General features: G+C 38.6%; 1 protein-coding gene across 1 annotated transcript in view; it reads left to right on the top strand.

Moving 5' to 3' along the window:
• The window catches only part of LOC133456270 (ankyrin repeat domain-containing protein SOWAHB), a 47183-nt gene extending 26221 nt beyond the window's left edge, over window positions 1-20962 (top strand). Inside the window, exons 5-11 of the mRNA XM_061734727.1 lie at window positions 2799-2855; window positions 3794-3895; window positions 12079-12097; window positions 12998-13086; window positions 17910-17982; window positions 18232-18327; window positions 20489-20962. Coding sequence (XP_061590711.1) covers window positions 2799-2855; window positions 3794-3895; window positions 12079-12097; window positions 12998-13086; window positions 17910-17982; window positions 18232-18327; window positions 20489-20661 — 609 coding nt within the window. The 3' untranslated portion in view covers window positions 20662-20962. The remainder of the gene's footprint in view (window positions 1-2798; window positions 2856-3793; window positions 3896-12078; window positions 12098-12997; window positions 13087-17909; window positions 17983-18231; window positions 18328-20488) is intronic.
• Window positions 20963-22726: the final 1764 nt, after the last annotated feature.

Genomic DNA, 22726 nt, shown 5'->3' with positions numbered 1-22726 from the left:
CCCAAAAAGGTTTAATTTAATAAGGTAAGGCTTAACTCTACACCAGCCTTACATAAGTAAAAGTTCAGAGCTCAAAACCCCCAAGAGTCCAGTGATCGGGACCAAAACGGTACTAGTTTCTTCTGAGCGGAGGAAGATTTTGGTCCGCGGTCAGTACAAATACACTGCACGATAGGCTATTAATATTAATAATCCAATATCGTGATACAGTTTGTCACCTCCACGACACGTATTGTGACGTTTTTATATCGCAAAATTTCATGGCACAATATATTGTTACACCCCTATTATTGAACATTAATAACACAGCACATGGATACAGACATAAAAAGATTACAATGCTCATTTTTATATTTTAACACCCCTGCCCTCCCTTCCCCTGAACAGGTTGGACACCTAACCAACAGAATTGGAAAATTAAATGACAAAAAAAACAAAAACAAATAAAACAACATAGACCAATGATGAATAGAGCAAGTTAAAGCACCACAACGTAACTTTTCCACCTTAATATAATATTTCCAGAGTCATTGTGACGGTACATCAACTTCCAACAGGTTTAATGAACCTCTGTCATGGTCTGAGGGGTCTGTATCGCCTTCACTGGCACTATGTAACTGAGGTGGATGGTAGGAACCCTTCCACACTACTGGTAAAACACTACCGCTTTTGTCCAAAGGAGCCGCCAAACTCAACAAAAGCTGAAAGTTACATTGTGCTGCTTTAACATGCACATAAATAAAAAGGAAAATATGGCCTATCAACATTGAAGCTGTGCACTAAATAAAACATGATTCACATGGATTTAATCACATCTCAAATACCAGTGTAAGTGGCTGCTATGCAGTATCTTAAGTGGGCACAGTTCTAAGTTTACTGATATACAGTAACACCGGATCCCAGACAGAGAGAAATCTGTCCCTGGACCCCCTGAGAGTATATTCTATCTTCTCCAACTGTATGAATTGCGTCAGATCACTAAACCATAAAGATACTTTGGGTGGATTTTTTTACTTCCAATACAATAATATTCTTCTTCTTGTAAGCAGCGTCGTAAATGCAATAATATTTTTATAGCTTTTCTTTAATGTTGCATGTCTAATACCTGTAGTACCGAATATGGCCATAGCAGTATCGGGTTGAAGATCAATATTCAGTAGGGGTGTAACGGTATTTGTATTCGTCCCGTCCCGTGACGGTACGGGGGTCACGGTTCGGTTCACGCAGTCATACGGCGAATACGTCTGACTGAGTTAAAAAAAAAAAAAAAAAAAAACAATCATCGTTTTTTTTCCCCCTTATAAATATCAACAGTCACGTTCCATTACAGACCTAAATGTGTGCTAGTCTGTGCATATCAATAAATATATGTGCAATTCATATATCATCATAAATTGTAGGCTATAATAACGATAAAATGTTCTAATTCTTAATTTACAACTGTCCTGAACGCATCAGGGCCGTGTGCCAACGCGGATTGGCTGTAAAGCATGATTTATGGTTCTGCGTTAAATCGACGCAGAGCATACGCCGTAGGGTACGGCGCAGTCTACGGCGAGGTTATGCGGCGACGCGCAACCTTCGCCGTAGGCGCTGCGTTGGTGTAACGCGGTACCATAAATCAGCCTTAACAGTCACAGTGAAGGAGATTAGCGCTAAAGTTTAAAAGAGGACTAAATTTGTACAAAGTTTTGAATGTTACCCCGTTTTCCACGTTACCTGGATTATTTTGGGTTATGGAAGAGTCAACTACCGTTGGTGAGTGAGTGTAACCTTCATAAATAATTTATTTATCAGTTTCTTGACCAGCTGCCTATTTTAATGAGCTTGTGTTGTTGTGAACGAGACCGCCGAGTCTATTCTCTGTTATAGAGCTCAGAAATTATGTTATAGACCGCTGTGTCTATATCTATCTAAATAGATTGTGTAATTTGTATGTTTTTTTTGTATTTAAATTGTATCAAAGAATGAACTGAGTCAGTCCGTGACTACCTGAGTTTTCAGAGCCATGTGATTGACAGCTGTCAGGCCTGTGTGTGTGTGTGTGTGTGTGTGTGTGTGTGTGTGTGTGTGTGTGTGTGTGTGTGTGTGTGTGTGTGTGTGTTCTTCTGAACAAGTTTGTGACTTTACTCTGCTTTCTGCAGCATAGGCCTATAGGCTTGGCTCAATAAAAGTGAGAATAAATGTAGTTTGATGGGTAGGATGATGTTGTTGAACGTTAAAATGACTATCATAAGGCCCATGGAGAATGCTCCGCCCCCAGACGGCTCTGCCCATATGCAGCAGTAGAGGAGCCCGGGTTCAAGTATTTATTAAAAGTGCTCGAGCCTCGTTACAATGTCCCATCCCGCGCTCACATAAACCAGTCCGTGGTAAAATTAAAAACACTAATGCACAAGTTAAATGTTTTATTCTATTTATTTTACACTTTAATAAGAGATGCTTTTTAGTTTTGTAGCCAATTGAACAAACTTTAACTTTCAAATGCTATGATCAAAATAAAGGAAGAAAAAACTCGTCTTATACATTTGGGACTTTTTGTATTTTTTTTCCCGTTGTACCGAACCCGTACCGAACCCGTACCGAACCGTGACCCCTGTACCGAGGTACGTACCGAACCGTGACTTGTGTGTACCGTGACACCCCTAATATTCAGTGCATCTGACAATGTTTTTAAAGATGGTGGACCAATACTTTACCAGGGCAGGACATGACTGAAACATATGCGTTAAATTGTTGTTGGTTTTTAATGCCATCACTGAGTAATACTCTTGTTCTGTCTGTTCCTTGTGCTTCAGTCGGAGTCGGAGCATGACGAGGAGTCTACGGCCAGTATGGGCTCCACTGCTGTTGCTGTGAGTTCTTTTCAAGCTTCTATCTATCATTCCTGCCTTTGCCTTAGTGATGAACAAAAAGATAAAATAGTTTAAACCAGAGGTCGGCAACCCGCGGCTCTAAAGCCGCATGCGGCTCTTTAGCGCCGCCCTGCTGGCTCATGGAGCTTTTTCAAAAATGTTTGACCTTTTTTTTTCCTTTTTTTCTTCTTTTTTTTCTTCTTTTTTTCTTCTTTTTTTTCCTTTTTCTTCTTTTTTTTCCTTTTTTTCTTCCTTTTTCCTTTCCTTTTTAATCACGACATTTCGACTTTTTTCTCAAAATTTTGACTTTTTTTCGACTTTTTTCTCAATATTTCGACTTTTTTCTCAACATTTCGACTTTTTTCTCGAGATTGTACTTCAACATTAATCTCGACATTTCGACTTTTTTCTTGACATTTCAACTTTTTTCTCGACATTTAGACTTTTTTCTCAAGATTGTACTTCAACATTAATCTCGACATTTCAACTTTTTTCTCGACATTTCGACTTTTTTCTTGAAGTGCATAATGAAAAAAAAAAATCTTCCCCCAGTTATAACTAATATAGATTCATGCAGCATGTGTTGCCTTCATTCTAAGGCTTATACAAGACTTTTCATTTTTTGCGGCTCCAGACATATTTGTTTTTTGTGTTTTTGGTCCAATACGGCTCATTCAACATTTTGGGTTGCCGACCCCTGGTCTAAGCATAGAGCATGACCTTTATGGATTGGGTTTAATATATAATACATACAGTCCGACGTGACTGTGGATTTGATGACCCCTGTTCCACAATAACAGAAGTAATATTTGGACCTGGAACATCTTCAAGGGTGTCTCCTACAAATAACTGCGACTCAGCGGCTTGTAGGGATTGGATTAGAGGCTTGTGCCTCAGCACCATCAAAAGAAACAAGGACATGTGTGTTTTTGTTCCAGCTGGATCCTATAGAGAAGGAGTGGATCTACTCTGCTGCCAGTGCACGAGTCCCCGACCTCTCCCAGCTGCTCCGACAGGACCCCTCGCTGGCCAATAAGAAGGTAGATCACCTCTTCAACTCACTGTTGAAATACAACTCCAGTTTATTAGAAATTAGATACTATTTTCAGAGTTTGACCACTTGTCAGCAATTGTAAAACGTAGCGATATTACAACAAAAAACTGTGATGGGGCGAGAAACGTAAAGGGATCCAACAGTCATTTGATGTTACAAATGCTTAAAAAATATGAACCATCGCAGTTTGATGATGAAGTAGTTTATTTGGTCCATCAGTTTCCATTGATAAATACATTGCATTTCCTTTCCTTTTGTAGGAAAGAAATAATAAAAAAAGAAGTAAGGAATAAACCGACCAAAAGGTGTAGGCTGAAGCCTAAGCTTATTGTGCCTACCCTTTTTAACTTTGTTTACTTCATAGTACTACTACTGTGCTAATACAACAAGGACTAAACTACAACAGGCAATGGCAGCAAAAGTCTGTTTTATGATCCAACTCTGAGGTGCAGATGTTCATAAACCTGGTGGCTGAGGAGAGAATTAAAAAGGGATGTAGACGGGCTAGGGCTGGGCGATATGGACCAAAAGTCATATCTCGATATTTTCTAGCTGAATGGCGATACTCGATATATATCGATATTTTTTCTGAGACATAATTGGGGTTTCCCCCAAAGCATTCTAGCATAGCATCTCTGTTAGCTTCATTTTTTCTGAGGCAAACCCTTAAAAAAACAGTCAGTTTTAATACAAAGCCTCGTGCCAAATGTCACACAGGTTCCTTTATTAACAGAGGTCTGCACAATATCAAAATGTATAAAACAAATGAAATAAAAATAAACTGCCTGCATATATAGAATAAAAATGCTTCTTGAATAAAATAAAACAAATATCCCTTTCCTGCATAACAAATTAAATTAAAATACATTGTGCAATTAATACAATGTAGACAGTAACAGGCAGACTTTTCCACTGAGGTTGACAGTTGTGCAAATAACAAAACATTTGTGCAAATCTCAAATAAAACATTCAAGTCAAAAAATAAGCTATATCAAAATCATAAAAAAAAAAAAAAATTAAATCGATATAAACGATATTGTCTTGTACCATATCGCATTTGAAAATATATCGATATATATTAAAATCTCGATATATCGCCCAGCCCTAGTACAGACACACATGACATAAAACAAACACAGACATCTTGCTCACACCCTCCCACACACAACCCCTACCCACATAGTTACAAAGTAGACTAATTGAATAACCGAAACAATGAGATAGATTTAACATAACAGAGAAAAAAAATTAAAAATAAATAAATAGAAAAAAGGACAAAAAAAATACATAAATCAATTAAAAACATAGGCAATTTGTTTTAAGATGAGAATATAATGACAACTTAAAACAATGAAAAGAGGTAATAGAACGCAAAAAGAGAGGAAGATTATTCCAATCTGATGGAGCTTTAAAATAAAATGATCTTTTACCAACCTCTTTTAAAATTCTAGGAACAAAGAAAAAAGTAAAATTCATATGTCTGAGTGAGTATGGAGAGTTATATGGAATCATGAGTTATTTTAAATATGGAGGACAGGGAAAATAAACACATTTAAAAAGGAACTGAAGCCAGTGAAACTGCCGTCTAGATTTGGGTTGCAACCAGTTCAATGAATCAAACATAAAACAATGATGTGTTCTGAAAGGACAACGTAACACAAATCTACATAATGAATTAAATAATACAGTCAGAGGTTTAAGATGGGTATCTGGAGTATTTTGATAAACAATATCTGCATAATCAACAAGTGGTAGTATGAGTTGAGAAATTCCAGAATAAACTGGAATTTTCCTTACATATAACATGATGGCCGAGTGAGGGTACGTTTAAAAGTAAAAACTGGAAATGTTTTTATTGGCTGGAGACATCGTTACTGAGTTCTCTAACACGTGACTTTAAATGTCTTTTCTATTCTGGTGCGGTGGAATCAGGACTTCACCTCTGTGAGTATTTGATCAACTATTTCTAAGGTTCAGTGTTAGCATTCTCTCTAATTCCATGATTTCTGCCTGAACTAAAGCTTCTCCTCTTTGTTTTGACTCCCGACGGCTCCTGACTCTGACCATGACGGCTCCTCTCAGGGGGTAAGTTGCATCCATCATAAACTTCCACATACAGGACTGTCTCAGGAAATTAGAATATTGTGATAAAGTTCTTTATTTTCTGTAATGCAATTAAAAAAACAAAAATGTCATACATTCTGGATTCATTACAAATCAACTGAAATATTGCAAGCCTTTTATTATAACAGTTTAAGATTAAGATTCCCAGAATATTAAAATTTTTTGAGATAGGATATTTCAGTTTTCTTAAGCTCTAAGTGTATCGGCCTACAAAGAACTTACCACAAACGGTGTCAGAGACATCGGTTCCTTCTCGCTCAACTTCGTATCCATCTGCACATCTGTAAAAATCAACACAAGAGCAAACCACCCAGTTAATTCAATTCAATTCAATTCAATTCAATTCAATTCAATTCAATTCAATTCAATTCAATATATATCTATATCTATATTAGTTATAACTGGGGGAAGATTTTTTTTTCATTATGCACTTTGAGAAAAAAGTCGAAATGCCGATAAAAAAAGTCGAAATGTTAAGAAAAAAGTCGAAATGTTGAGAAGAAAGTCAAAATTTTGAGAAAAAAGTCGAAATGTCAGAAAAAAGTCGAAATGTTGAGAAAAAAGTAAAAATTTTGAGAAAAAGTCGAAATGTCAAGAAAAAAGTCGAAATGTTGAGAAAAAAGTCAAAATTTTGAGAAAAAAGTTGAAATGTCGAGAAAAAAGTTGAAATGTTGAGGAAAAAAGTCAGCAATATTATAATAATAAAAGGCTTGCAATATTTCAGTTGATTTGTAATGAATCCAGAATGGATGCCATTTTTGTTTTTGTAATTGCATTACAGAAAATCACAATATTCAAATTTTCTGAGACAGTCCTGTACTACAGCCTTGTTTGATAAAAAGTGAAACTCACGTTCAGCTCTCCCCCCCCTTACAATTCTCAACGGCCTCCCCACTTGTAGACCTGTGTTTTTTCACCGTGTAACTTGTGCAAACTCACTCTACCGTGATCCCCCTCCTTAATGGTATTCTGAGAAACCATGTGTTGAAACATCCAGATCATGCATTTCAAAGGTCCACTATCAAAAGGATTATGAAAGATAGCTTTTTAGCCCCTCTGCCCCCCCTGACAACCAAAATCCCTTTATTTATCTCTGTGTGCGCTTAAGAGATTTGAGCCTCATGTTTGTTGTCCCTCCCCTGTGTCACAGTTCTCACACCGTGCAGCGGCCGGGGCAGACCACCTTCTAAGAGCGGCCCTAAGCCTCCGCCATCTCCACCCGGACAAGATAGCACGGCCGCCATTGAAGTGTAGGGAAGATGGGGAGGTGTGGGGGCGGATTAGGGAGAGTCTTATGCCCCACAAAGACTTCACCCACTTAAAGATAATCTGAAAGTAATAGAGCAGGCTGGGATTAATTGTAGAACAATAGCGGTCGTGTCCCTGGGAAGGTGCTAAATCCCCCTCGGGCCTCTTTGATGTTTGCAGCTCCTCGTCTCCTGCTCCTGTCTCTGATCACATGTGAACAGAGGTGGATACCTTTACAGTGGTCACATATGATGATAAAAAAGTCTCTCTTTAATCTAGAGGCCATTAGATTTGATCTCCTTCCTCGATTCTTCTCCACAGAAGTTTAGCCCGAGGATTCCACAAAGCAAGCTTTGAATCATCTGAAGAGAGTCCTCCTCATGCTGGGAGAGCTCAAGTGTTTCCTGCTCTGACCAAATGTTTGAGGATCAGATGGATTTATAAGCTATGACATTCAAACAGTCAGTACGTTGACATGCAGCAGTTCAATCGGATTTCTGTATATAAGGCAGGGGTCGGCAAACCAACATGTTGAAAGAGCCACATTGGACCAAAAACACAAAAAACTAATATGAAATGAAAAGTCTTGTATCAGCCTTAGAATGAAGGCAACACATGCTGCATGTATCTATATTAGTTAGAACTGGGGGACGATTTTTTTTTCATTATGCACTTTGAGAAAAAAGTCGAAATGTCGAGAAAAAAGTTGAAATGTCGAGAAAAAAGTCGAAATGTCGAGAAAAAAGTCAAATTTTGAGAAAAAAGTCGAAATGTTGAGATAAAAAAAAGGAAAGGAAAATGTCAAGAAAACAAGTTGAAATCTCGAGAAAAAAGTCGAAATGTCCAGAAAAAAGTCGAAATGTCAAGAAAAAAAGTCGAAGTGTCGAGAAAAAAGTCGAAATGTCGAGAAAAAAGTCGAAATGTCGAGAAAAAAGTCAAAATCTCGAGAAAAAAAGCCGAAATATCGAGAAAAAAGTCAAATTTTGAGAAAAAGGCAAAATGTTGAGATAAAAAAGGAAAGGAAAAAGGAAAAAGAGGAGAAAAAAAAGAAAAAAAGGATAAAAAAGGTCAAACATTTTTGAAAAAGCTCCAGGAGCCACCAGGGCGGCGCTAAAGAGCAACCTGCGGCTCTAGAGCCGCAGGTTGCCGACCCCTGGTATAAGACATCGTTCTGACTTTTAAACTGCATGTAAACACCGCAATCCGATCTATTTCTGACCTATAACGGGCATTTAATAATCTGATAGCAACACCTAGATAATTCGTTCACAGTCGGAATGTTAACTCCATGTATACGGAGATATGGATATTACAGTCTGAGCATGCAGGAGAATTTCCTCTGGGGGGCATTCACCCGGAAGTGAAAGGAGACGGCGCGTGTTAAATAGTTGTTTAAAGACCTTTAAAAAGATTGCAAAAGAGATGGCAGAAGCTTCATCAGGACACCGGAGCAGATCAGAATAAAGTGGAAAAACATACGGAAGGCGTAACATTGGTGCCAAACAAAACAACCGTCAACCGGAAGTGGCTCTTTGTTGAGATGGTTACCATGGTTACCATGGTTACAGCGCCACATAGCGTCACAGAGTCAGCCATGCTCTGGACATTTATCCCATTCTCTGAACAGCATGTAAACTCAGACTAGTGATTGGGTCTTCTGGATGTTTATTTCTTTGCTGCATGTAAACGTACTGAGTGGATCACTTATAATAACGGCAACGTTTTATTCCTCTTCTCTCCTGCGCCCCGCCGTCCTCGTGCCGTGTCCCCCCCATCCCTGCTGTGACGGACTTCCTCTGCTACATAGTTTGTAAGTACATTATTTTCTCATCACTCCTCTCCGTCTTCCTCCACATCCAGGGGTAGACCGGGGCTTTGTGTCTTCTGTCAGTGTCCGTCTTCTTGGGGGACCACTTCCTTCACAGGGGAGCGTGTGGCGAGGGGACGGGTGGGGGGGCCAGCTCAGTGGGCAGGGACACAGAGGACAGGCGCAGGAAGGGCCGGCGTAGCATCCTGCCTGGCCTCGTCCATCACTCCTGCCCACTGGGAAACCCGCTGAGCCGCCCGTCAAACAGCAACTCCACCAATCCGTCTTGAGATGTGACAGTGTACAAACCAAAGAGATGGAGATACTCCAGCTACACGCCGTCCATCACTAACTGTCTCGCTGACATGTGACATGGAGATACACGTCACTTCCGTATATCCTTTAGTGGGTAGTCAGAGAAATGTGCTGGAACAATCTGTTGGACATAATTAGCATCAGAGTTTCTGAACTCAAAAGAGCTCATTCAGTCTCTCGTATGACCTGAAGTCACAAAGTTGCCCACTGAGTTTGTGTTGTGCTCGCTTTAGAGCAGGGGTCGGCATCCCAACATGTTGAAAGAGCCGTATTGGAACAAAAACACAAAAAACAAATATGTCTGGAGCCGCAGAAAATGAAAAGTCTTGTATAAGCCTTAGAATGAAGACAACACATGCTGCATGTTTCTATATTAGTTACAACTGGGGGAATAATTAATTATGCACTTTGAGAAAAAAGTCGAAATGTCGAGAAAAAAGTCGAAATGTCGAGAAAAAAGTCGAAATGTCAAGATTAATGTTGAAGTACAATCTTGAGAAAAAAGTTGAAATGTTGAAAAAAAAGTCGAAATGTCAAGATTAATGTTGAAGTACAATCTTGAGAAAAAAGTCGAAATGTCGAGAAAAAAGTCGAAATGTCAAGATTAATGTTGAAGTACAATCTTGAGAAAAAAGTCGAAATGTCAAGAAAAAAGTCGAAATTTCAAGAAAAAAGTCGAAATGTCGAGAAAAAAGTCGAAATATCGAGATTAAAAAGGAAAGGAAAAAGAAAAAAAGGAAAAAAAAGAAGAAAAAAAGGAAGAGAAAAAAAGGAAAAAAAGAAGAGAAAGGCAAAAAAGAAAAAGCTCCAGGAGCCACTAGGGCGGCACTAAAGAGGTGCGGTTCTGGAGCCGCGGGTTGCCGATCCCTGGTTTAGAGGTACAGGAGCGAAATTCAGGAAAGTTCATATTCTTCTCTTCGGGCCTTATTACGTCATATTAAAAATAACAATATACATTTGGACGGGAAGCTGTTTCCATATGTCTTTCTTTCTCCAAGCTATCAGTACAAGCAGACTTGTGTCTAGGTCCGTGTTGAAAAAAATCGATTTTCCAATTCTAAATTGATTCTCATATTAATTCCTAAAAATCGATTAATATGTCTAAAGATAGATTTTTTTAAATGTATTTTATTTTTTATTTTTTCATCATTACATTACTACTTTTGGTATTTTTTTGTTTATGCCCAAAAAAGGAATGTTTTGTTCGTCACGAGAATAACTGGTGCCATGTTTTTGCCTTTAGATATGTTTAAAGGTATGAAAACATTAGAGTTTTCAGTTATTATTGCATAAATTGTCTATATTTCATTACTTTATATACTGTCTTGGGGTTACATTTGCATAAAATGCTAAAAACCAAAATTTTAAAAATTTAAAACAAAAATAGACTGAAAATGGAAAAAATTTAAACGATTTCATAGTTCCTCTGTTTGCTGCCCTGGATCTGTTTGGTAATTCTGACCCACATGATGTTTCTGAAAGCAGTTCTATCAGCATTCTGGGAGCTGATTGGTCCTTACAGCATCATTAGCTGCAATACTTGCTGTTGAATCTCAAGTATTAAGTAGTAGTATTAATATGTTGTATAACTACACAGTCATATAATTCAGGTAACAGCTCAAAAACAGTTTTAATAACACTAACCCAAATCGATATTGGAATCGAATCGGATCGAATAGCAGGGTGCACGGTGGCGCAGAAACGCTGCAAATAAAATAAACCCCGCTGCAAATAAAATAAAAAACGATGCAAATAAAAAAGCCACAACAGAAGTGAATTACCGGGGACTATTTTTGCCGTTGCACATTAAAAATTACACGTAGCAACGTTGAACACTAACCTTTTCACTTATTTTCTCGTTCATTGTTCTTCTTATTCCTCGCTCTTCTTATTTCTTCCTTTTCACTTACGTCCTCTTCGTCTTCTTCTTCTCCTCTCACGTAAAAAACACCGGTGCATCAGCAAAAATAGTCCCCGGTAATTCACTTCCGTTGTGGCTTTTTTATTTGCGTCTTTTTTTTTTTATTTGCAGCGGCGTTTCTTTATATTTGCAGCATTTCTTTTATTTGCAGCAGCGTTTGTTTTTATTTGCAGCGTTTCTTTCTTTTTCAGCAATGGCGGGTCTCGGCCACAGTACCTTTGTATAGATTAAAAAGTCATCACTCGTGTATAAAAAACATTTGTGTTTCAACCAGATGGTCCGAAGAGCATTTCAAGATTTAGTTAAGTGCTTGTAGAGCAGCTGCAAGTGTGTTAAATGACCTCCTGAACTTTAAGATTGCCAGGCATTCCCCCTCTGAAAAATAAAGGCGATTAGTTCTGCTAATACAAATGTAAATGATGAGATTAGAAGCTGATGACATCAAAGGAAGAAACTACATATGTAAGACCAGATAAATTCATGGCAAAGTTTTATTTTCTGTGTTGTTACTATAAACCATCTCTATAAACCCAACCTCAATATAAAAAAGTGATTTTCCTTTTGTCCGGTTGAGCCTTGTAGCACCTTATAATGTAATAATTTCCTGAAAATGTAATAAAATTTGCACTTTACTCAATCGAAAATGTAATAAAATCCAATAATGTAATAACTTCACCAATAATGTAATAAAATATCCTGACTGATATTGTAATAACATTTTTACCGATAATGTTATACCTTATTACATTATTAGGAATTTATTACATTTTCAGGTGGGTCTTTTTTTTTTCCAAAACTGATAATATAATATTATGTTAATTTTCAGTCCAGAGTTCTACATTTTGTGTTTTAAGTATCTAATAAGGTATTACATTATTGGTAAAAATGTTATTACAATATCCGTCAGGATATTTTATTACATTATTGGTGAAGTTATTACATTATTGTGTTTTATTACATTTTCGATTGAGTTAAGTGCAAATTTTATCACATTTTCAGGCGTTATTACATTTGCAGAAAATACATTATAGGGTGCTACAGGCCTGACGCTGTTTTCTCAGACAAGTGTCCAGCCACTGAAGACCAGAGGTTATAAGATTTTCATTCATCCACATTTAACGGTTTGATGTGAAGTGTTAAGGGTCAGACGGCGGTAGGGGTGGACGAGGCTGCACCTACACTGCTTTCACCTGCTGATAGCCCATAATTACGTAGGATAAACAGGAGATCACAGCTGACAGGTGGATGTGGTTTGCATGTGACACTTTTTAGCGTCTTTGCATGCATCCATATGGGAGTATCTGTGCGGCGGAGGCTCGGGTTTCCCTCCTTGACGTGTGCTGACAGTAGTTCAGTGATGTCTGGGTGGGTCTCCGCTCTGCAGGTCACACCAACATCATCAATCTTTTTTACCCGTGACAGCCGGCCGGGCCCCCCGACTACAGGCACAAAGCTGTGTTGTTTTGTAATTAGGCGCCGTTAGATGGCAGGAAACCAACCCTCCTTTTTACCATCCCTCCATCCGTCCACTCCCTTTTGTTGCACAGCTGGCACTCTGCCCTCAGACAGCCAATAATAGGCAGCCCCAATCCAGCACGCTGCTGACAAATTCTGGTAATGCGACAGAGTGTTTTTTATGAGTAACACCTCTTTCTCTTATTGCAAACAGACAGCGCTGCACTGGGCCGCCAAACACGGCAACCGGGACATGGCCACTCTGGTGGCCGAGGCCGGCGCCGACGTCAACTCCAAATCCGTGAGTGCAGCTTTTGTCCCCCAACTGTGAATTTAAAGGGGTGCTCCATGGTACATGTCAATTAATACATAAATGTGGGAGGCTTTATAAGGCAGTCTTACAGTTTGAGATTAAGATTCCCAGAATATTCTAATTTTTCGAGATAGGATATTTGAGTTTTCTTAAGCTGTAAGCCATGATCAGCAATATTAAAATAATAAAAGGCTTGCAATATTTCAGTTGATTTGTAATGAATCCAGAATGTATGACATTTTTGCATTACAGAAAATAAAGGACTTTATCACAATATTCTAATTTTCTGAGACAGTCCTGTATGTGCAAGTATGAGCAGAAGCCATGTTTGTAGGAAACATTATAAACCAAACCTTAAAGTTTAACAACATACGACTGAAAAATAAAATATAAAAATTTAAAATTGATTAAAAAGTAAGAATAAAGTGGCATAGCAAGCCACAGTACCTTTCCATCAAATTTCGACAAAATAAACACTTGGAGCAAAGATTAAGATTAAGATAAGATTAAGATTCCCAGAATATTCTAATTTTTTGAGATAGGATATTTGAGTTTTCTTAAGCTGTAAGCCATGATCAGCAATATTAAAAGTTTTTAGTTTTTTTAATTGCATTACAGAAAATCACAATATTCTAATTTTCTGAGACAGTCCTGTATGCATATGATTGTTTGAAAGCCTGAGCAAGTAAAAAAGTATCAAAAAAGTTCCTGCTCTCCATTTGTAATGATGATGTCAGGTTCAGGCTCAACCGTTTTACCAGCTTTTATTGGTTGGTGCAGTTTCCCATGTAGGGCTGCTATGATTGGTCTTTCTTGCTCGTGGCTCCAGTATCTCTTCTAAGACATAACAAAATGTTAAAAACAACTCCACTGAAAGAAAGATTTAGGGACACATTTGACACAACTTAGTCTTGCATTGTTTATCCTCGGAATCATTTTTTCCAGCTGCAATAAATGACGTTTTATTGACCACGAGGTATGAATTACATCGTGGTCAATTGGAGGAAGAGAAAAGAGATTAATGTTCATTCATATTATTTCGTTTAATTCTATTTTATTGTATTCTGTTTTTCCACAAGAGCATAAGAAAGTGATTCATGTTGAGTCCTAAGCATTGGTGTGTGGAAGCTCCCTGTCTCGGGTTTGATGCTGGTCGTCTTTAAGAGAGCAGCATGGCTGCGGCAATAACTACAGATTATGGGTTTCCTTCTTTGGTCTGAAAGTGTGTGGTTGCTTTTGAAGTTTTCATTTGTGTTGTTTCAAGTAGATTTTCACTTAAAATAAGTAGAAAAATCTGCCAGTGGAACAAGATTTTTTTTGCTTGTAATAAGAAGATAAATCTTCTTCCACTGGCAGATTTTTCTACTTATTTCAAGTGAAAATCTACTTGAAACAGTTGAAAATTGTCAAATAACTTATTTTTCAGTTATTCTTTTGGTAATGACTCTTGTTTTAAGTGTAATGAGATTTTTTGACTAAAAATGAGACATTTTAACTAGAAATAGGACAAATATTCCTGGTAAGATTTTGAGTTTTTGCAGTGCATGCTAGCCAATCGAAATCCTGGAAAAAAAACATTAACAAATAATAATAATAATAATAATAATCAATTTTATTTGAATAGCGCTTTTAAAAGATCTCAAAGACGCAAATGACACGAGTAACTACAGTACAGTGGCCAAACAAATTGTAAACACAGGTCGCACACATGACGCCGGTGACGTTTCTGTCGCATAATGTGACGTTCTGAAGCCTAAATGTCAGTTTCCCTCCGTTCACAAGCAAACGTGAAGACAGAGTTTTTTCAAATCACCACTTTGGCCGGAGTTTTCAGGAAGGATAGTTTTTGGTGACTTTGAGCTTCGTTTTCGTGTAAACGAACGGTCAAAACGCATGAAAACACCACCGTTTTTGCTACGTGGTAACGGGGCCTAAATGGCACGTTTTGAGTTTTCTCCCAAAATGTATGGAGGAAGGTGCTCTGGTCTGATGAGACTAAGATTGAACTCTTCTGCCATCAAGGAAAACACTTTGTTTTGGCGTAAACCCAACACATCCCATCACCCAAAGGGACGGTGAAATGCACTGTGGGGATGCTGCCTCCACCATCCCCACAGTGAAACACGGTGGTATCATGCTGTCGGGGTGTTTTTCAGCAGCTGGGACTGGGAAGCTGGTCAGGGTTGAGGGAAAGATGGAGGGTGCTAAATACAGGGATATTCTTGAGCAAAACCTGTATCACTCTGTGTGTGATTTGAGGCTAAGATGGAGGTTCACCTTCCAGCAGGACCGTGACCCCAAACACACCTCACAGACCTCAGTCCAATAGAAAATCTGTGGTCAGACTTATTGCGCTTTTCCACTAGAACCTACTCAGCCCGACTCGACTCACCTCAATTTGGTGTTTTCCACTAGGGGTCTAACGTGCCGAGTAGATACTTTTCTGTATCTATTCTGCTCAGGTTCTAAGCTGCTGAGTCGGCTGTATCTGACGTCATCACAATACAGGCCACCGATTGGTCGGGGGGTTGGAGTCAGACGTCTGAGTCACGAGGAGGAAATCAGAGAAAGAGACTCTGACGGATTCTTGTTCATTTTATTCGACATGCAAAAGTCTGTTTCATGATCCAACTCTGAGGTGCAGATGTTCATAAACCTGGTGATGAGGAGAGAATTAAAAAGGGATCTAGACGGGTGATAAGGAACGACCAGATCTACCAGGAGCTCTGTCTCTTCATAGCTGCTCACGGCTCCAGCTTGTCAGGCTGGTGTGGTGAGGACCCAGATGCAGGAGAGAGAGTGGGAGGCCGGAGGCAGGAGTTCTCAAAAAAACAAGGATTTATTAATTCCAACAAAAAAGGGCAAGAACCAAAAAACAAAGCGCTGCTTAGCAGGATCAAAAACTCAAGGAAACAGGGATCAAGAAACTGGAGCAAAAACAGGCAGGACACATGGAGATAACACAGTACGGAACCACGAGGAGTAAGGGAATGACAAGACCAGATATACACAGGGGATAACGAGACACAGGTGCAGACAATCAGGGCAGATGGAACACAGGCGGGGCAAAACAGAAACAAACTGGGGGAAATGTCAACCACTGACACAGCTGACTTTTCAGCAGCGCCGAGACAAAAAAAAAAAAAAAAGCATCGCCGCTTGAAGCTTCTCTCACTCTCATTTTTTTGACTTGATATCGAACACAAGCCACAGACCCAGCAGCACATTTTTCTACATCTTTTTCTACATCTTTAGTGTTGTTGTCTTCTTCGTTTAGATACACAATCAAATACGTCACAGCAGCTTCTCTCCAACCTCCTACTTCTGCTCCAGCTGAATTGTAGTGAGAAAGAAACCAGGCCGAGTTGAGATGAGTAGAGTAGAGCCGAGTAGGTACTAGTGGAAAAGCGCCATTACTGATTGCTGTTCAAAAGCGCAAACCATCCAACTTGAAGGAGTCGGAGCAGATTTGCAGGAGGAATGGGCCCAAATCCCAGTGGTAAGATGCGTCGAGCTCATAGAGACTTGCAGCTAGGCCTGTGTTGAAAAAATCGATTTTCCGATTCTAAATCGATTCTCACATTAATTCCTAAAAATCGATTCTTTTCTTTCTCTTATCGATTTTTTTTTTTTTTTTTCATCATTTTCGCCAGGTGAACTTTAATCCCAGTAGTCGGACACACAGTTTGTCATGACACTTCTGAAAAATGCCATTGCTTCATGGCAATATGTGTGCGTGGTGACAGAATAAATTAGATAAGCTAAAATGATTTGTTTACTGCATGAACTGTTGCAATTTCTTTCTTTTTTGCACTTTAAATGGATATTGAAAGGCCTGTTTGAGTTATTTATTTCTTAGTTATTTCACAATAATTATTGTGAAATTATTATTTCACTAGTTATTTTACAGTCATATAATTCAGGCAACAGCTCAAAAAACATTTTAAATAACACTAAGCCAAATCAATATCGAATCGAATCATGATAATCGATTCTGAATATTAAGAATCGGAATCGAATCGATTCTTGACATTTGAATCGATACCCAGCCCTACTTGCAGCTGTGATTGGATTTACAAAGTATTGACATTGAACCAAAGGCTGTAATGAAACAAAATACGTAAAAAGCGAAGGGGCGTGAAGTGAACACTTTTGCAAGGCACTGTATCAGTGGAGTACCCCTTTAATGCTTTGTTAGACTATGTTTGAATTGGCGGGTAACCTTCTCAGTTAACTGCATTTCCCTGCTCTCTTGCAGCATGTGAGTATGCAGTCTCCTCTCAGGCGCCGGTGGGAATGTACAGTACTGTAAGTTGTCCAGCAGGATGACGGCACGACCGCCGTCCTCGGCAGCCGCGGCCGCCGTGACGTAACGCTCCTAAAAAGATCCCTGTGAAGACCCAGCTGTGCAAACGGATTACAGCAGCGTGTCCTGTGGCTGCAGGAGCACACCGCTAATAAATCATGTCATGTCATGTTAATTGTGTTCCCAAAACAGTGCATGTATGCGCCAGCATGCACAAGTTCACAACTATGCAATTTTCAGTGAATTACCAGGCAATTATGTTTTTATCATTATCTGGTGTTTCCATAACCTTTGCTAATTTGTGTATTTTCTTTCATGCTGTTTTCATTGGCTATGTTTGGACCTGGGAAACTGAAGGGCGTAAGTACTAAAATCTTCCATCACTTCAGCACAATTGATCCCCCAAAACAAATGCACATTTTATCCAGCTAGCTATGAGGAGTCTCAGAATACAAACGGATGGCACATCGTTCTGTGCCTTTTTGGTTTATGTTCCTTTTTTGCTCTGCAGGGATACACGCCTCTGCACATCGCAGCGTTACACGGTCATCAACATATTCTTGATCTGCTCATAGGGACCTACGGTAACATTTGTTTCTTTTATCTTAGAAAGTAGGGATATCAGTAAAGATCGCTGAAAAGTGATGGCAGGCGGGGGATTTATCGTCTCGATTGTAATTTATTTTCTTAAAAGTTGTGATTTTGAAGAAACATGAAAATTTAAAACAGGCCAGTCACTTTAAGCATTACATTTATTGCAGAAAGTGACGCTCAAAGTATCTCAACTGCCTCCCCCTTTTGAGGAGATATTTAACTTTTTTTTTTTTTATCAGGGGCAAAAGAGAACCTGCGGGACTACAGTGGTCATCTTGCCTGCCATTATCTGAACCTCAAGGATCCAGAAGGTCAAGGAGAAGACTGCGAGCTGCGTAAGTATTTTAGACTTTTGCAGAGCAAACGATTGAACCCTTGCTAAGGGACAGATCGCCCTCTGAGGAGCTGAGGAACTTTGACCTGAGCCTTGGAAGGGTTCACAACTTCTGTTTTTATGTCATGAACAAAATGTTTAAAACTTATGAAGCTGAATTATATATTTGATCTATGTTGTAACATTAAGTTTTCTTTCCCTCCATGTGTGATTGATTCTCAGACATGAGTGTTGCATGTGCTGTTAAGTTTATTTTTTCTTACATAAGTGTTATAAAACTGTTCTCGTTGTCAGTGAATTAAAGGGGAATTAAAGGGCATGTACCGCTGCGCGCAGCGCGCTGTTTTGAGCTGAACATTTGTCGGACGCCCTGCTTCTATTTTCTTCCTGTTGCTCGCGTTGAAAGCCGGTTGAAAGCGCTGTAGGAAACAGTCACGGATGAGGAACTGTCACGTGTGGTGTATGGTGTGGACCCAAACGCAGGAGAGCAGGAGGCAGGAGTTGCAAAAACCAAGGATTTATTCCAGAAAACCAAAAACAAGGCGCTGCTTGGCAGGATCGAAAGAAACTAAACAGGGATCAAAAAACTTGAGGAGGAAAACCGTGGCAGGAAACATTGAGGACAAAACAGTACGGACCGACAGGGAACAAGGGAATGACAAGACCAAATATACTCAGGGGATAACGAGACACAACGAGACACAGGTGCAGACAATCAGGGCAGATGGGACACAGGCGGGGCAAGATAGAAACTGACACATCACACTGGACGGCTCATCCGGGCGGCTGTACAGACACTGCAGAATTTGGCTGCTTTCCTCCTTCTCTGAGTTGGCAGGCTGAGGGGAGACCTGTCTCATTTTAGTCATAAAATCTCATTACACTTAAAGCAAGAGTCATTACCAGAAAAATAACTATTTATTTGAGAACTTTTACCTGTTTCAAGTAAATTTTCACTTGAAATAAGTAGAAAAATCTACCAGTGGGACAAGATTTATCTTCTCATTACAAGCAAAAAAAGCTTTTTTTAAGTGAAAATCTACTTGAAACAGGTGATGAGTCTTGTTTTAAGTGTAATGAGATTTTTCTGACTAAAAATGAGACATTTTAACTAGAAATAAGAACAAATATTCTTGTTAAGATTTTGAGTTTTTGCAGTGTACTTACCTGCTGTACTCTACTGCCCTTACTTTTTAACAACTTGGGCTTTTTATTATTTTACCTCTTTTCTTATCATTTTATTTGTTATTTACTGTTTAATTGTGTCTTGCCACTTTTAATGTTGATGTAGAGCACTTTGAATTACCTTGTGTTGAATTGTGCTATACAAATAAACTTGCCTTGCCTAACTAACTTAAATTATTTGAATAAGTAAAAACTACTGATTCATCTTTTAATGTACCCTGCAGGTATAGCTGCTGGAGAAATGGAAGCAGCAGTTGCAACGCTGATTTAGAACAAAAAAAACATCTTAACCCTGCTGTCTTTGGGTCAAGGGAGGGTGAAGGGAGAAAAGAAGGAATGAAGGAAAGAGGGAAGTAAGGAAGGAAGGAGAAAAAAAGGAAAGAAAGAAGGAAGTAGGAGAGGGAGTAAGGAAGGGAGAAAAGATGGAAGGGAGGAAAGAAGGGGAAAAAGATGGAAGGAAGGGAGAAAGGAGAAAAGAAGGGAGTAAAGGAAAGAAGGAGGAAAAGATGGAAGGAAAGGAGAAAGGAGGAAAGAAGGAAGGAAGTAGGAAAGGGAGTAAGGAAGGGAGAAAAGATGGGAGGAAAAGAAGGAGGAAAAGATGGAAGGAAGGGAGAAATGAGAAAAGAAGGAAGGAAGGAAAGAAGGGAGAAAAGATGGAAGGAAGGGAGAAAGGAAGGAAAGAAGGGAGAAAAGGAAAGAAGGTAATAAAGGAACGAACAACGAAAGGGAGGTAGGAAGAAAAAAGAGTAAAGGAGGGTAAAAAAGGAGGAAAAGAGGAAAGGAAGAAGGAAGGAGAGAGCATGGCAGGAGGAAAGAAGGATAGAAGAATTGGGTGATTTTGACCCAAAGACAGAACAAGGGTTTAAACTACAAGTCCACGATGAACAGAATTCAGCAGTCAGCTATCTTTTAGTTTAGGCTACTTAGGACTCACAGCTTCTCCCTCATATAATAACTTTTTCTTACTGTGATTTCAGAATTTCAAGTGACTCAGGTGAGAGAGCGGAACAGGAACAGGAAGCTGGTGTCGTTGTTCCACTCCAAGAAGAAGTGGGGATCGGCGGAGGAGCTGGCTCCCATAGAGGAGGAGAGGACGGCGTCCCACCAGACCATGCTTCCTGCTTCCAGACCCCGGAAGTTCTCTCGCTGAGGGAAAACAAACTCACACGCACACAGCATGTCTTAAAGCTCATGCATATCTACACACAGGTCTTTACCAAGCTCTTTTTTGTATTTTTTTATGAGCACAGACATGTTGCTGGTCAGATCCAAGCTTGTAGACATCTAAACTCTTAAAACATTTCATGAGAAGCGCTGTAGCACCCTATTATGTAATAATTTACTGAAAATGTAATAACGCCTGAAAACGTCATAAAATTTGCACTTAACTCAATCGAAAATGTAATAAAACCCAATAATGTAATAACTTCACCAATAATGTAATAATATATCCTGACTGATATTGTAATAACATTTTTACCGATAATGTAATTACCTTATTACATTATTGGGAATTTATTACATTTTCAGCTGGGTCTTTTTTTCTTTTTTTTTTTTCCAAAACTGATAATGTAATACTTGACAAATAATGTAATATATTTGTTCATTTTCAGTCCACAGTTCTACATTTTGTGTTTTAAGTATCTAAGAACGTTATATACACTGGATTTGAAACACCAGAATGACTATTGGGTTAAATTGCAGACTTTGAGTACCATGTAATAAATTCCCAACAATGTAATAAGGTATTATATTATTGGTAAAAATGTTATTACAATATCAGTAAGGATATTTTATTACATTATTGGTGAAGTTATTACATTATTGGGCTTTATAACATTTTCGATTGAGTAAGTGCAAATTTTATTACATTTTCAGGCGTTATTACATTTTCAGGAAGTTATTACATTATAGGGTGCTACAAGCGCTGCAGGTGATGCTTAGCCCACGCTTGTGTTATCAACATTTCTGCTTGAAGTGAAGCCTTTAAAATCTACATAAGTGATGTAATATGTAATGGCGCAACATCCCTTTTTCTTGGACTCAGGTTATTCTTGAAGATTGTGTTTGCCTTTGCTTATTGAGCAAATCTGACAAGTAGACACACCCGGAACAGGTTTCCATGAGTGAGAGTCCAACTGGGCATATTCTCCGTTTTTGTTTTTCTTCAGACACCATGAAGTGTACCAGTGTACATTTCAACACACACTGCATTATGTCCAGTCTACATAGACTCATTTCTGACAAAAAGTCAAAACCATTTTAGTTTTTGAAAGAGAGAAGTTTTCCGCAACCGCAGCAGCAGTTACTGTTGCTAAGGGAACGAGACTTAAGAAGCGTCACGCCATGTAATTACTGGAGAGCGTTCACAGAGCTGCAGCTGCAGGTTGGATACGATGCTTTTACAGTAAAATATACTGTAAAAAATACAAATACTACAGTGCAAGTGCTCAAGAAATCAACTGGTTTCTTTTTTCGGACAGCAGTAAAGTCCAAGGAAGACAATTTATATATATATATATATATATATATATATATATATATATATATATATATATATATCTGGGCTTTTCATAACACAATACTGTATGAATAGTAGATTTGAATCAAAAATGATGAGCACTCCAGCTGTTCATGGAGATTCATGGCCAAGATTTGAATGCAGTTTTAAAATCATAATTTCACAAATACAACTCCCATTTATGGGAATATACAGAAATGACTGATGTTGTAAGAAGACCTGAATCTGACTCACTCCTCACACTTTTTTTTTTTAAGAAAATGAGTCTTTCTCTTTATCCAAGTAAAACTAAATCATTTTAGAGTTTAAACTTGTATTGGTGAAAACATGTTTCAATAATTAACTAAATTCAGAAAGTATGTAAATTGTATGCCTGTACATAGTTACTTTACAAGAAAAAAATGAAAGTACAATTAATGTGACATAAATCAGATTTAGTCTTTGGAAACAGCATCAAGACTGACAACCTGCACTGAACTATAACAGCCCACAAATATAATAGTGCTAATCAATAAAAGTAGCATTCTTTCCCTTTCTTTCAAATAGGAAATGAGTAAAAATGACAAAGTGCTTTGCAAATGTATTGCAGTGGTGTGAAGTGGACGTGATTTGTAGTTAATGGGTTTCACCAAACAAAAGCTTTGCATCTGAATCAATGAGACTCCTCAAAATGAAAAAGAAAACTAAACCACTT

The sequence above is a fragment of the Cololabis saira genome, chromosome 12, assembly GCF_033807715.1.
Source record: "Cololabis saira isolate AMF1-May2022 chromosome 12, fColSai1.1, whole genome shotgun sequence".
NCBI classification, from domain to species: Eukaryota; Metazoa; Chordata; class Actinopteri; order Beloniformes; family Belonidae; genus Cololabis; species Cololabis saira.
The sequence above is the reverse complement of the archived record's forward strand: the minus strand, read 5'-3'. Positions and strand labels throughout refer to the sequence as shown.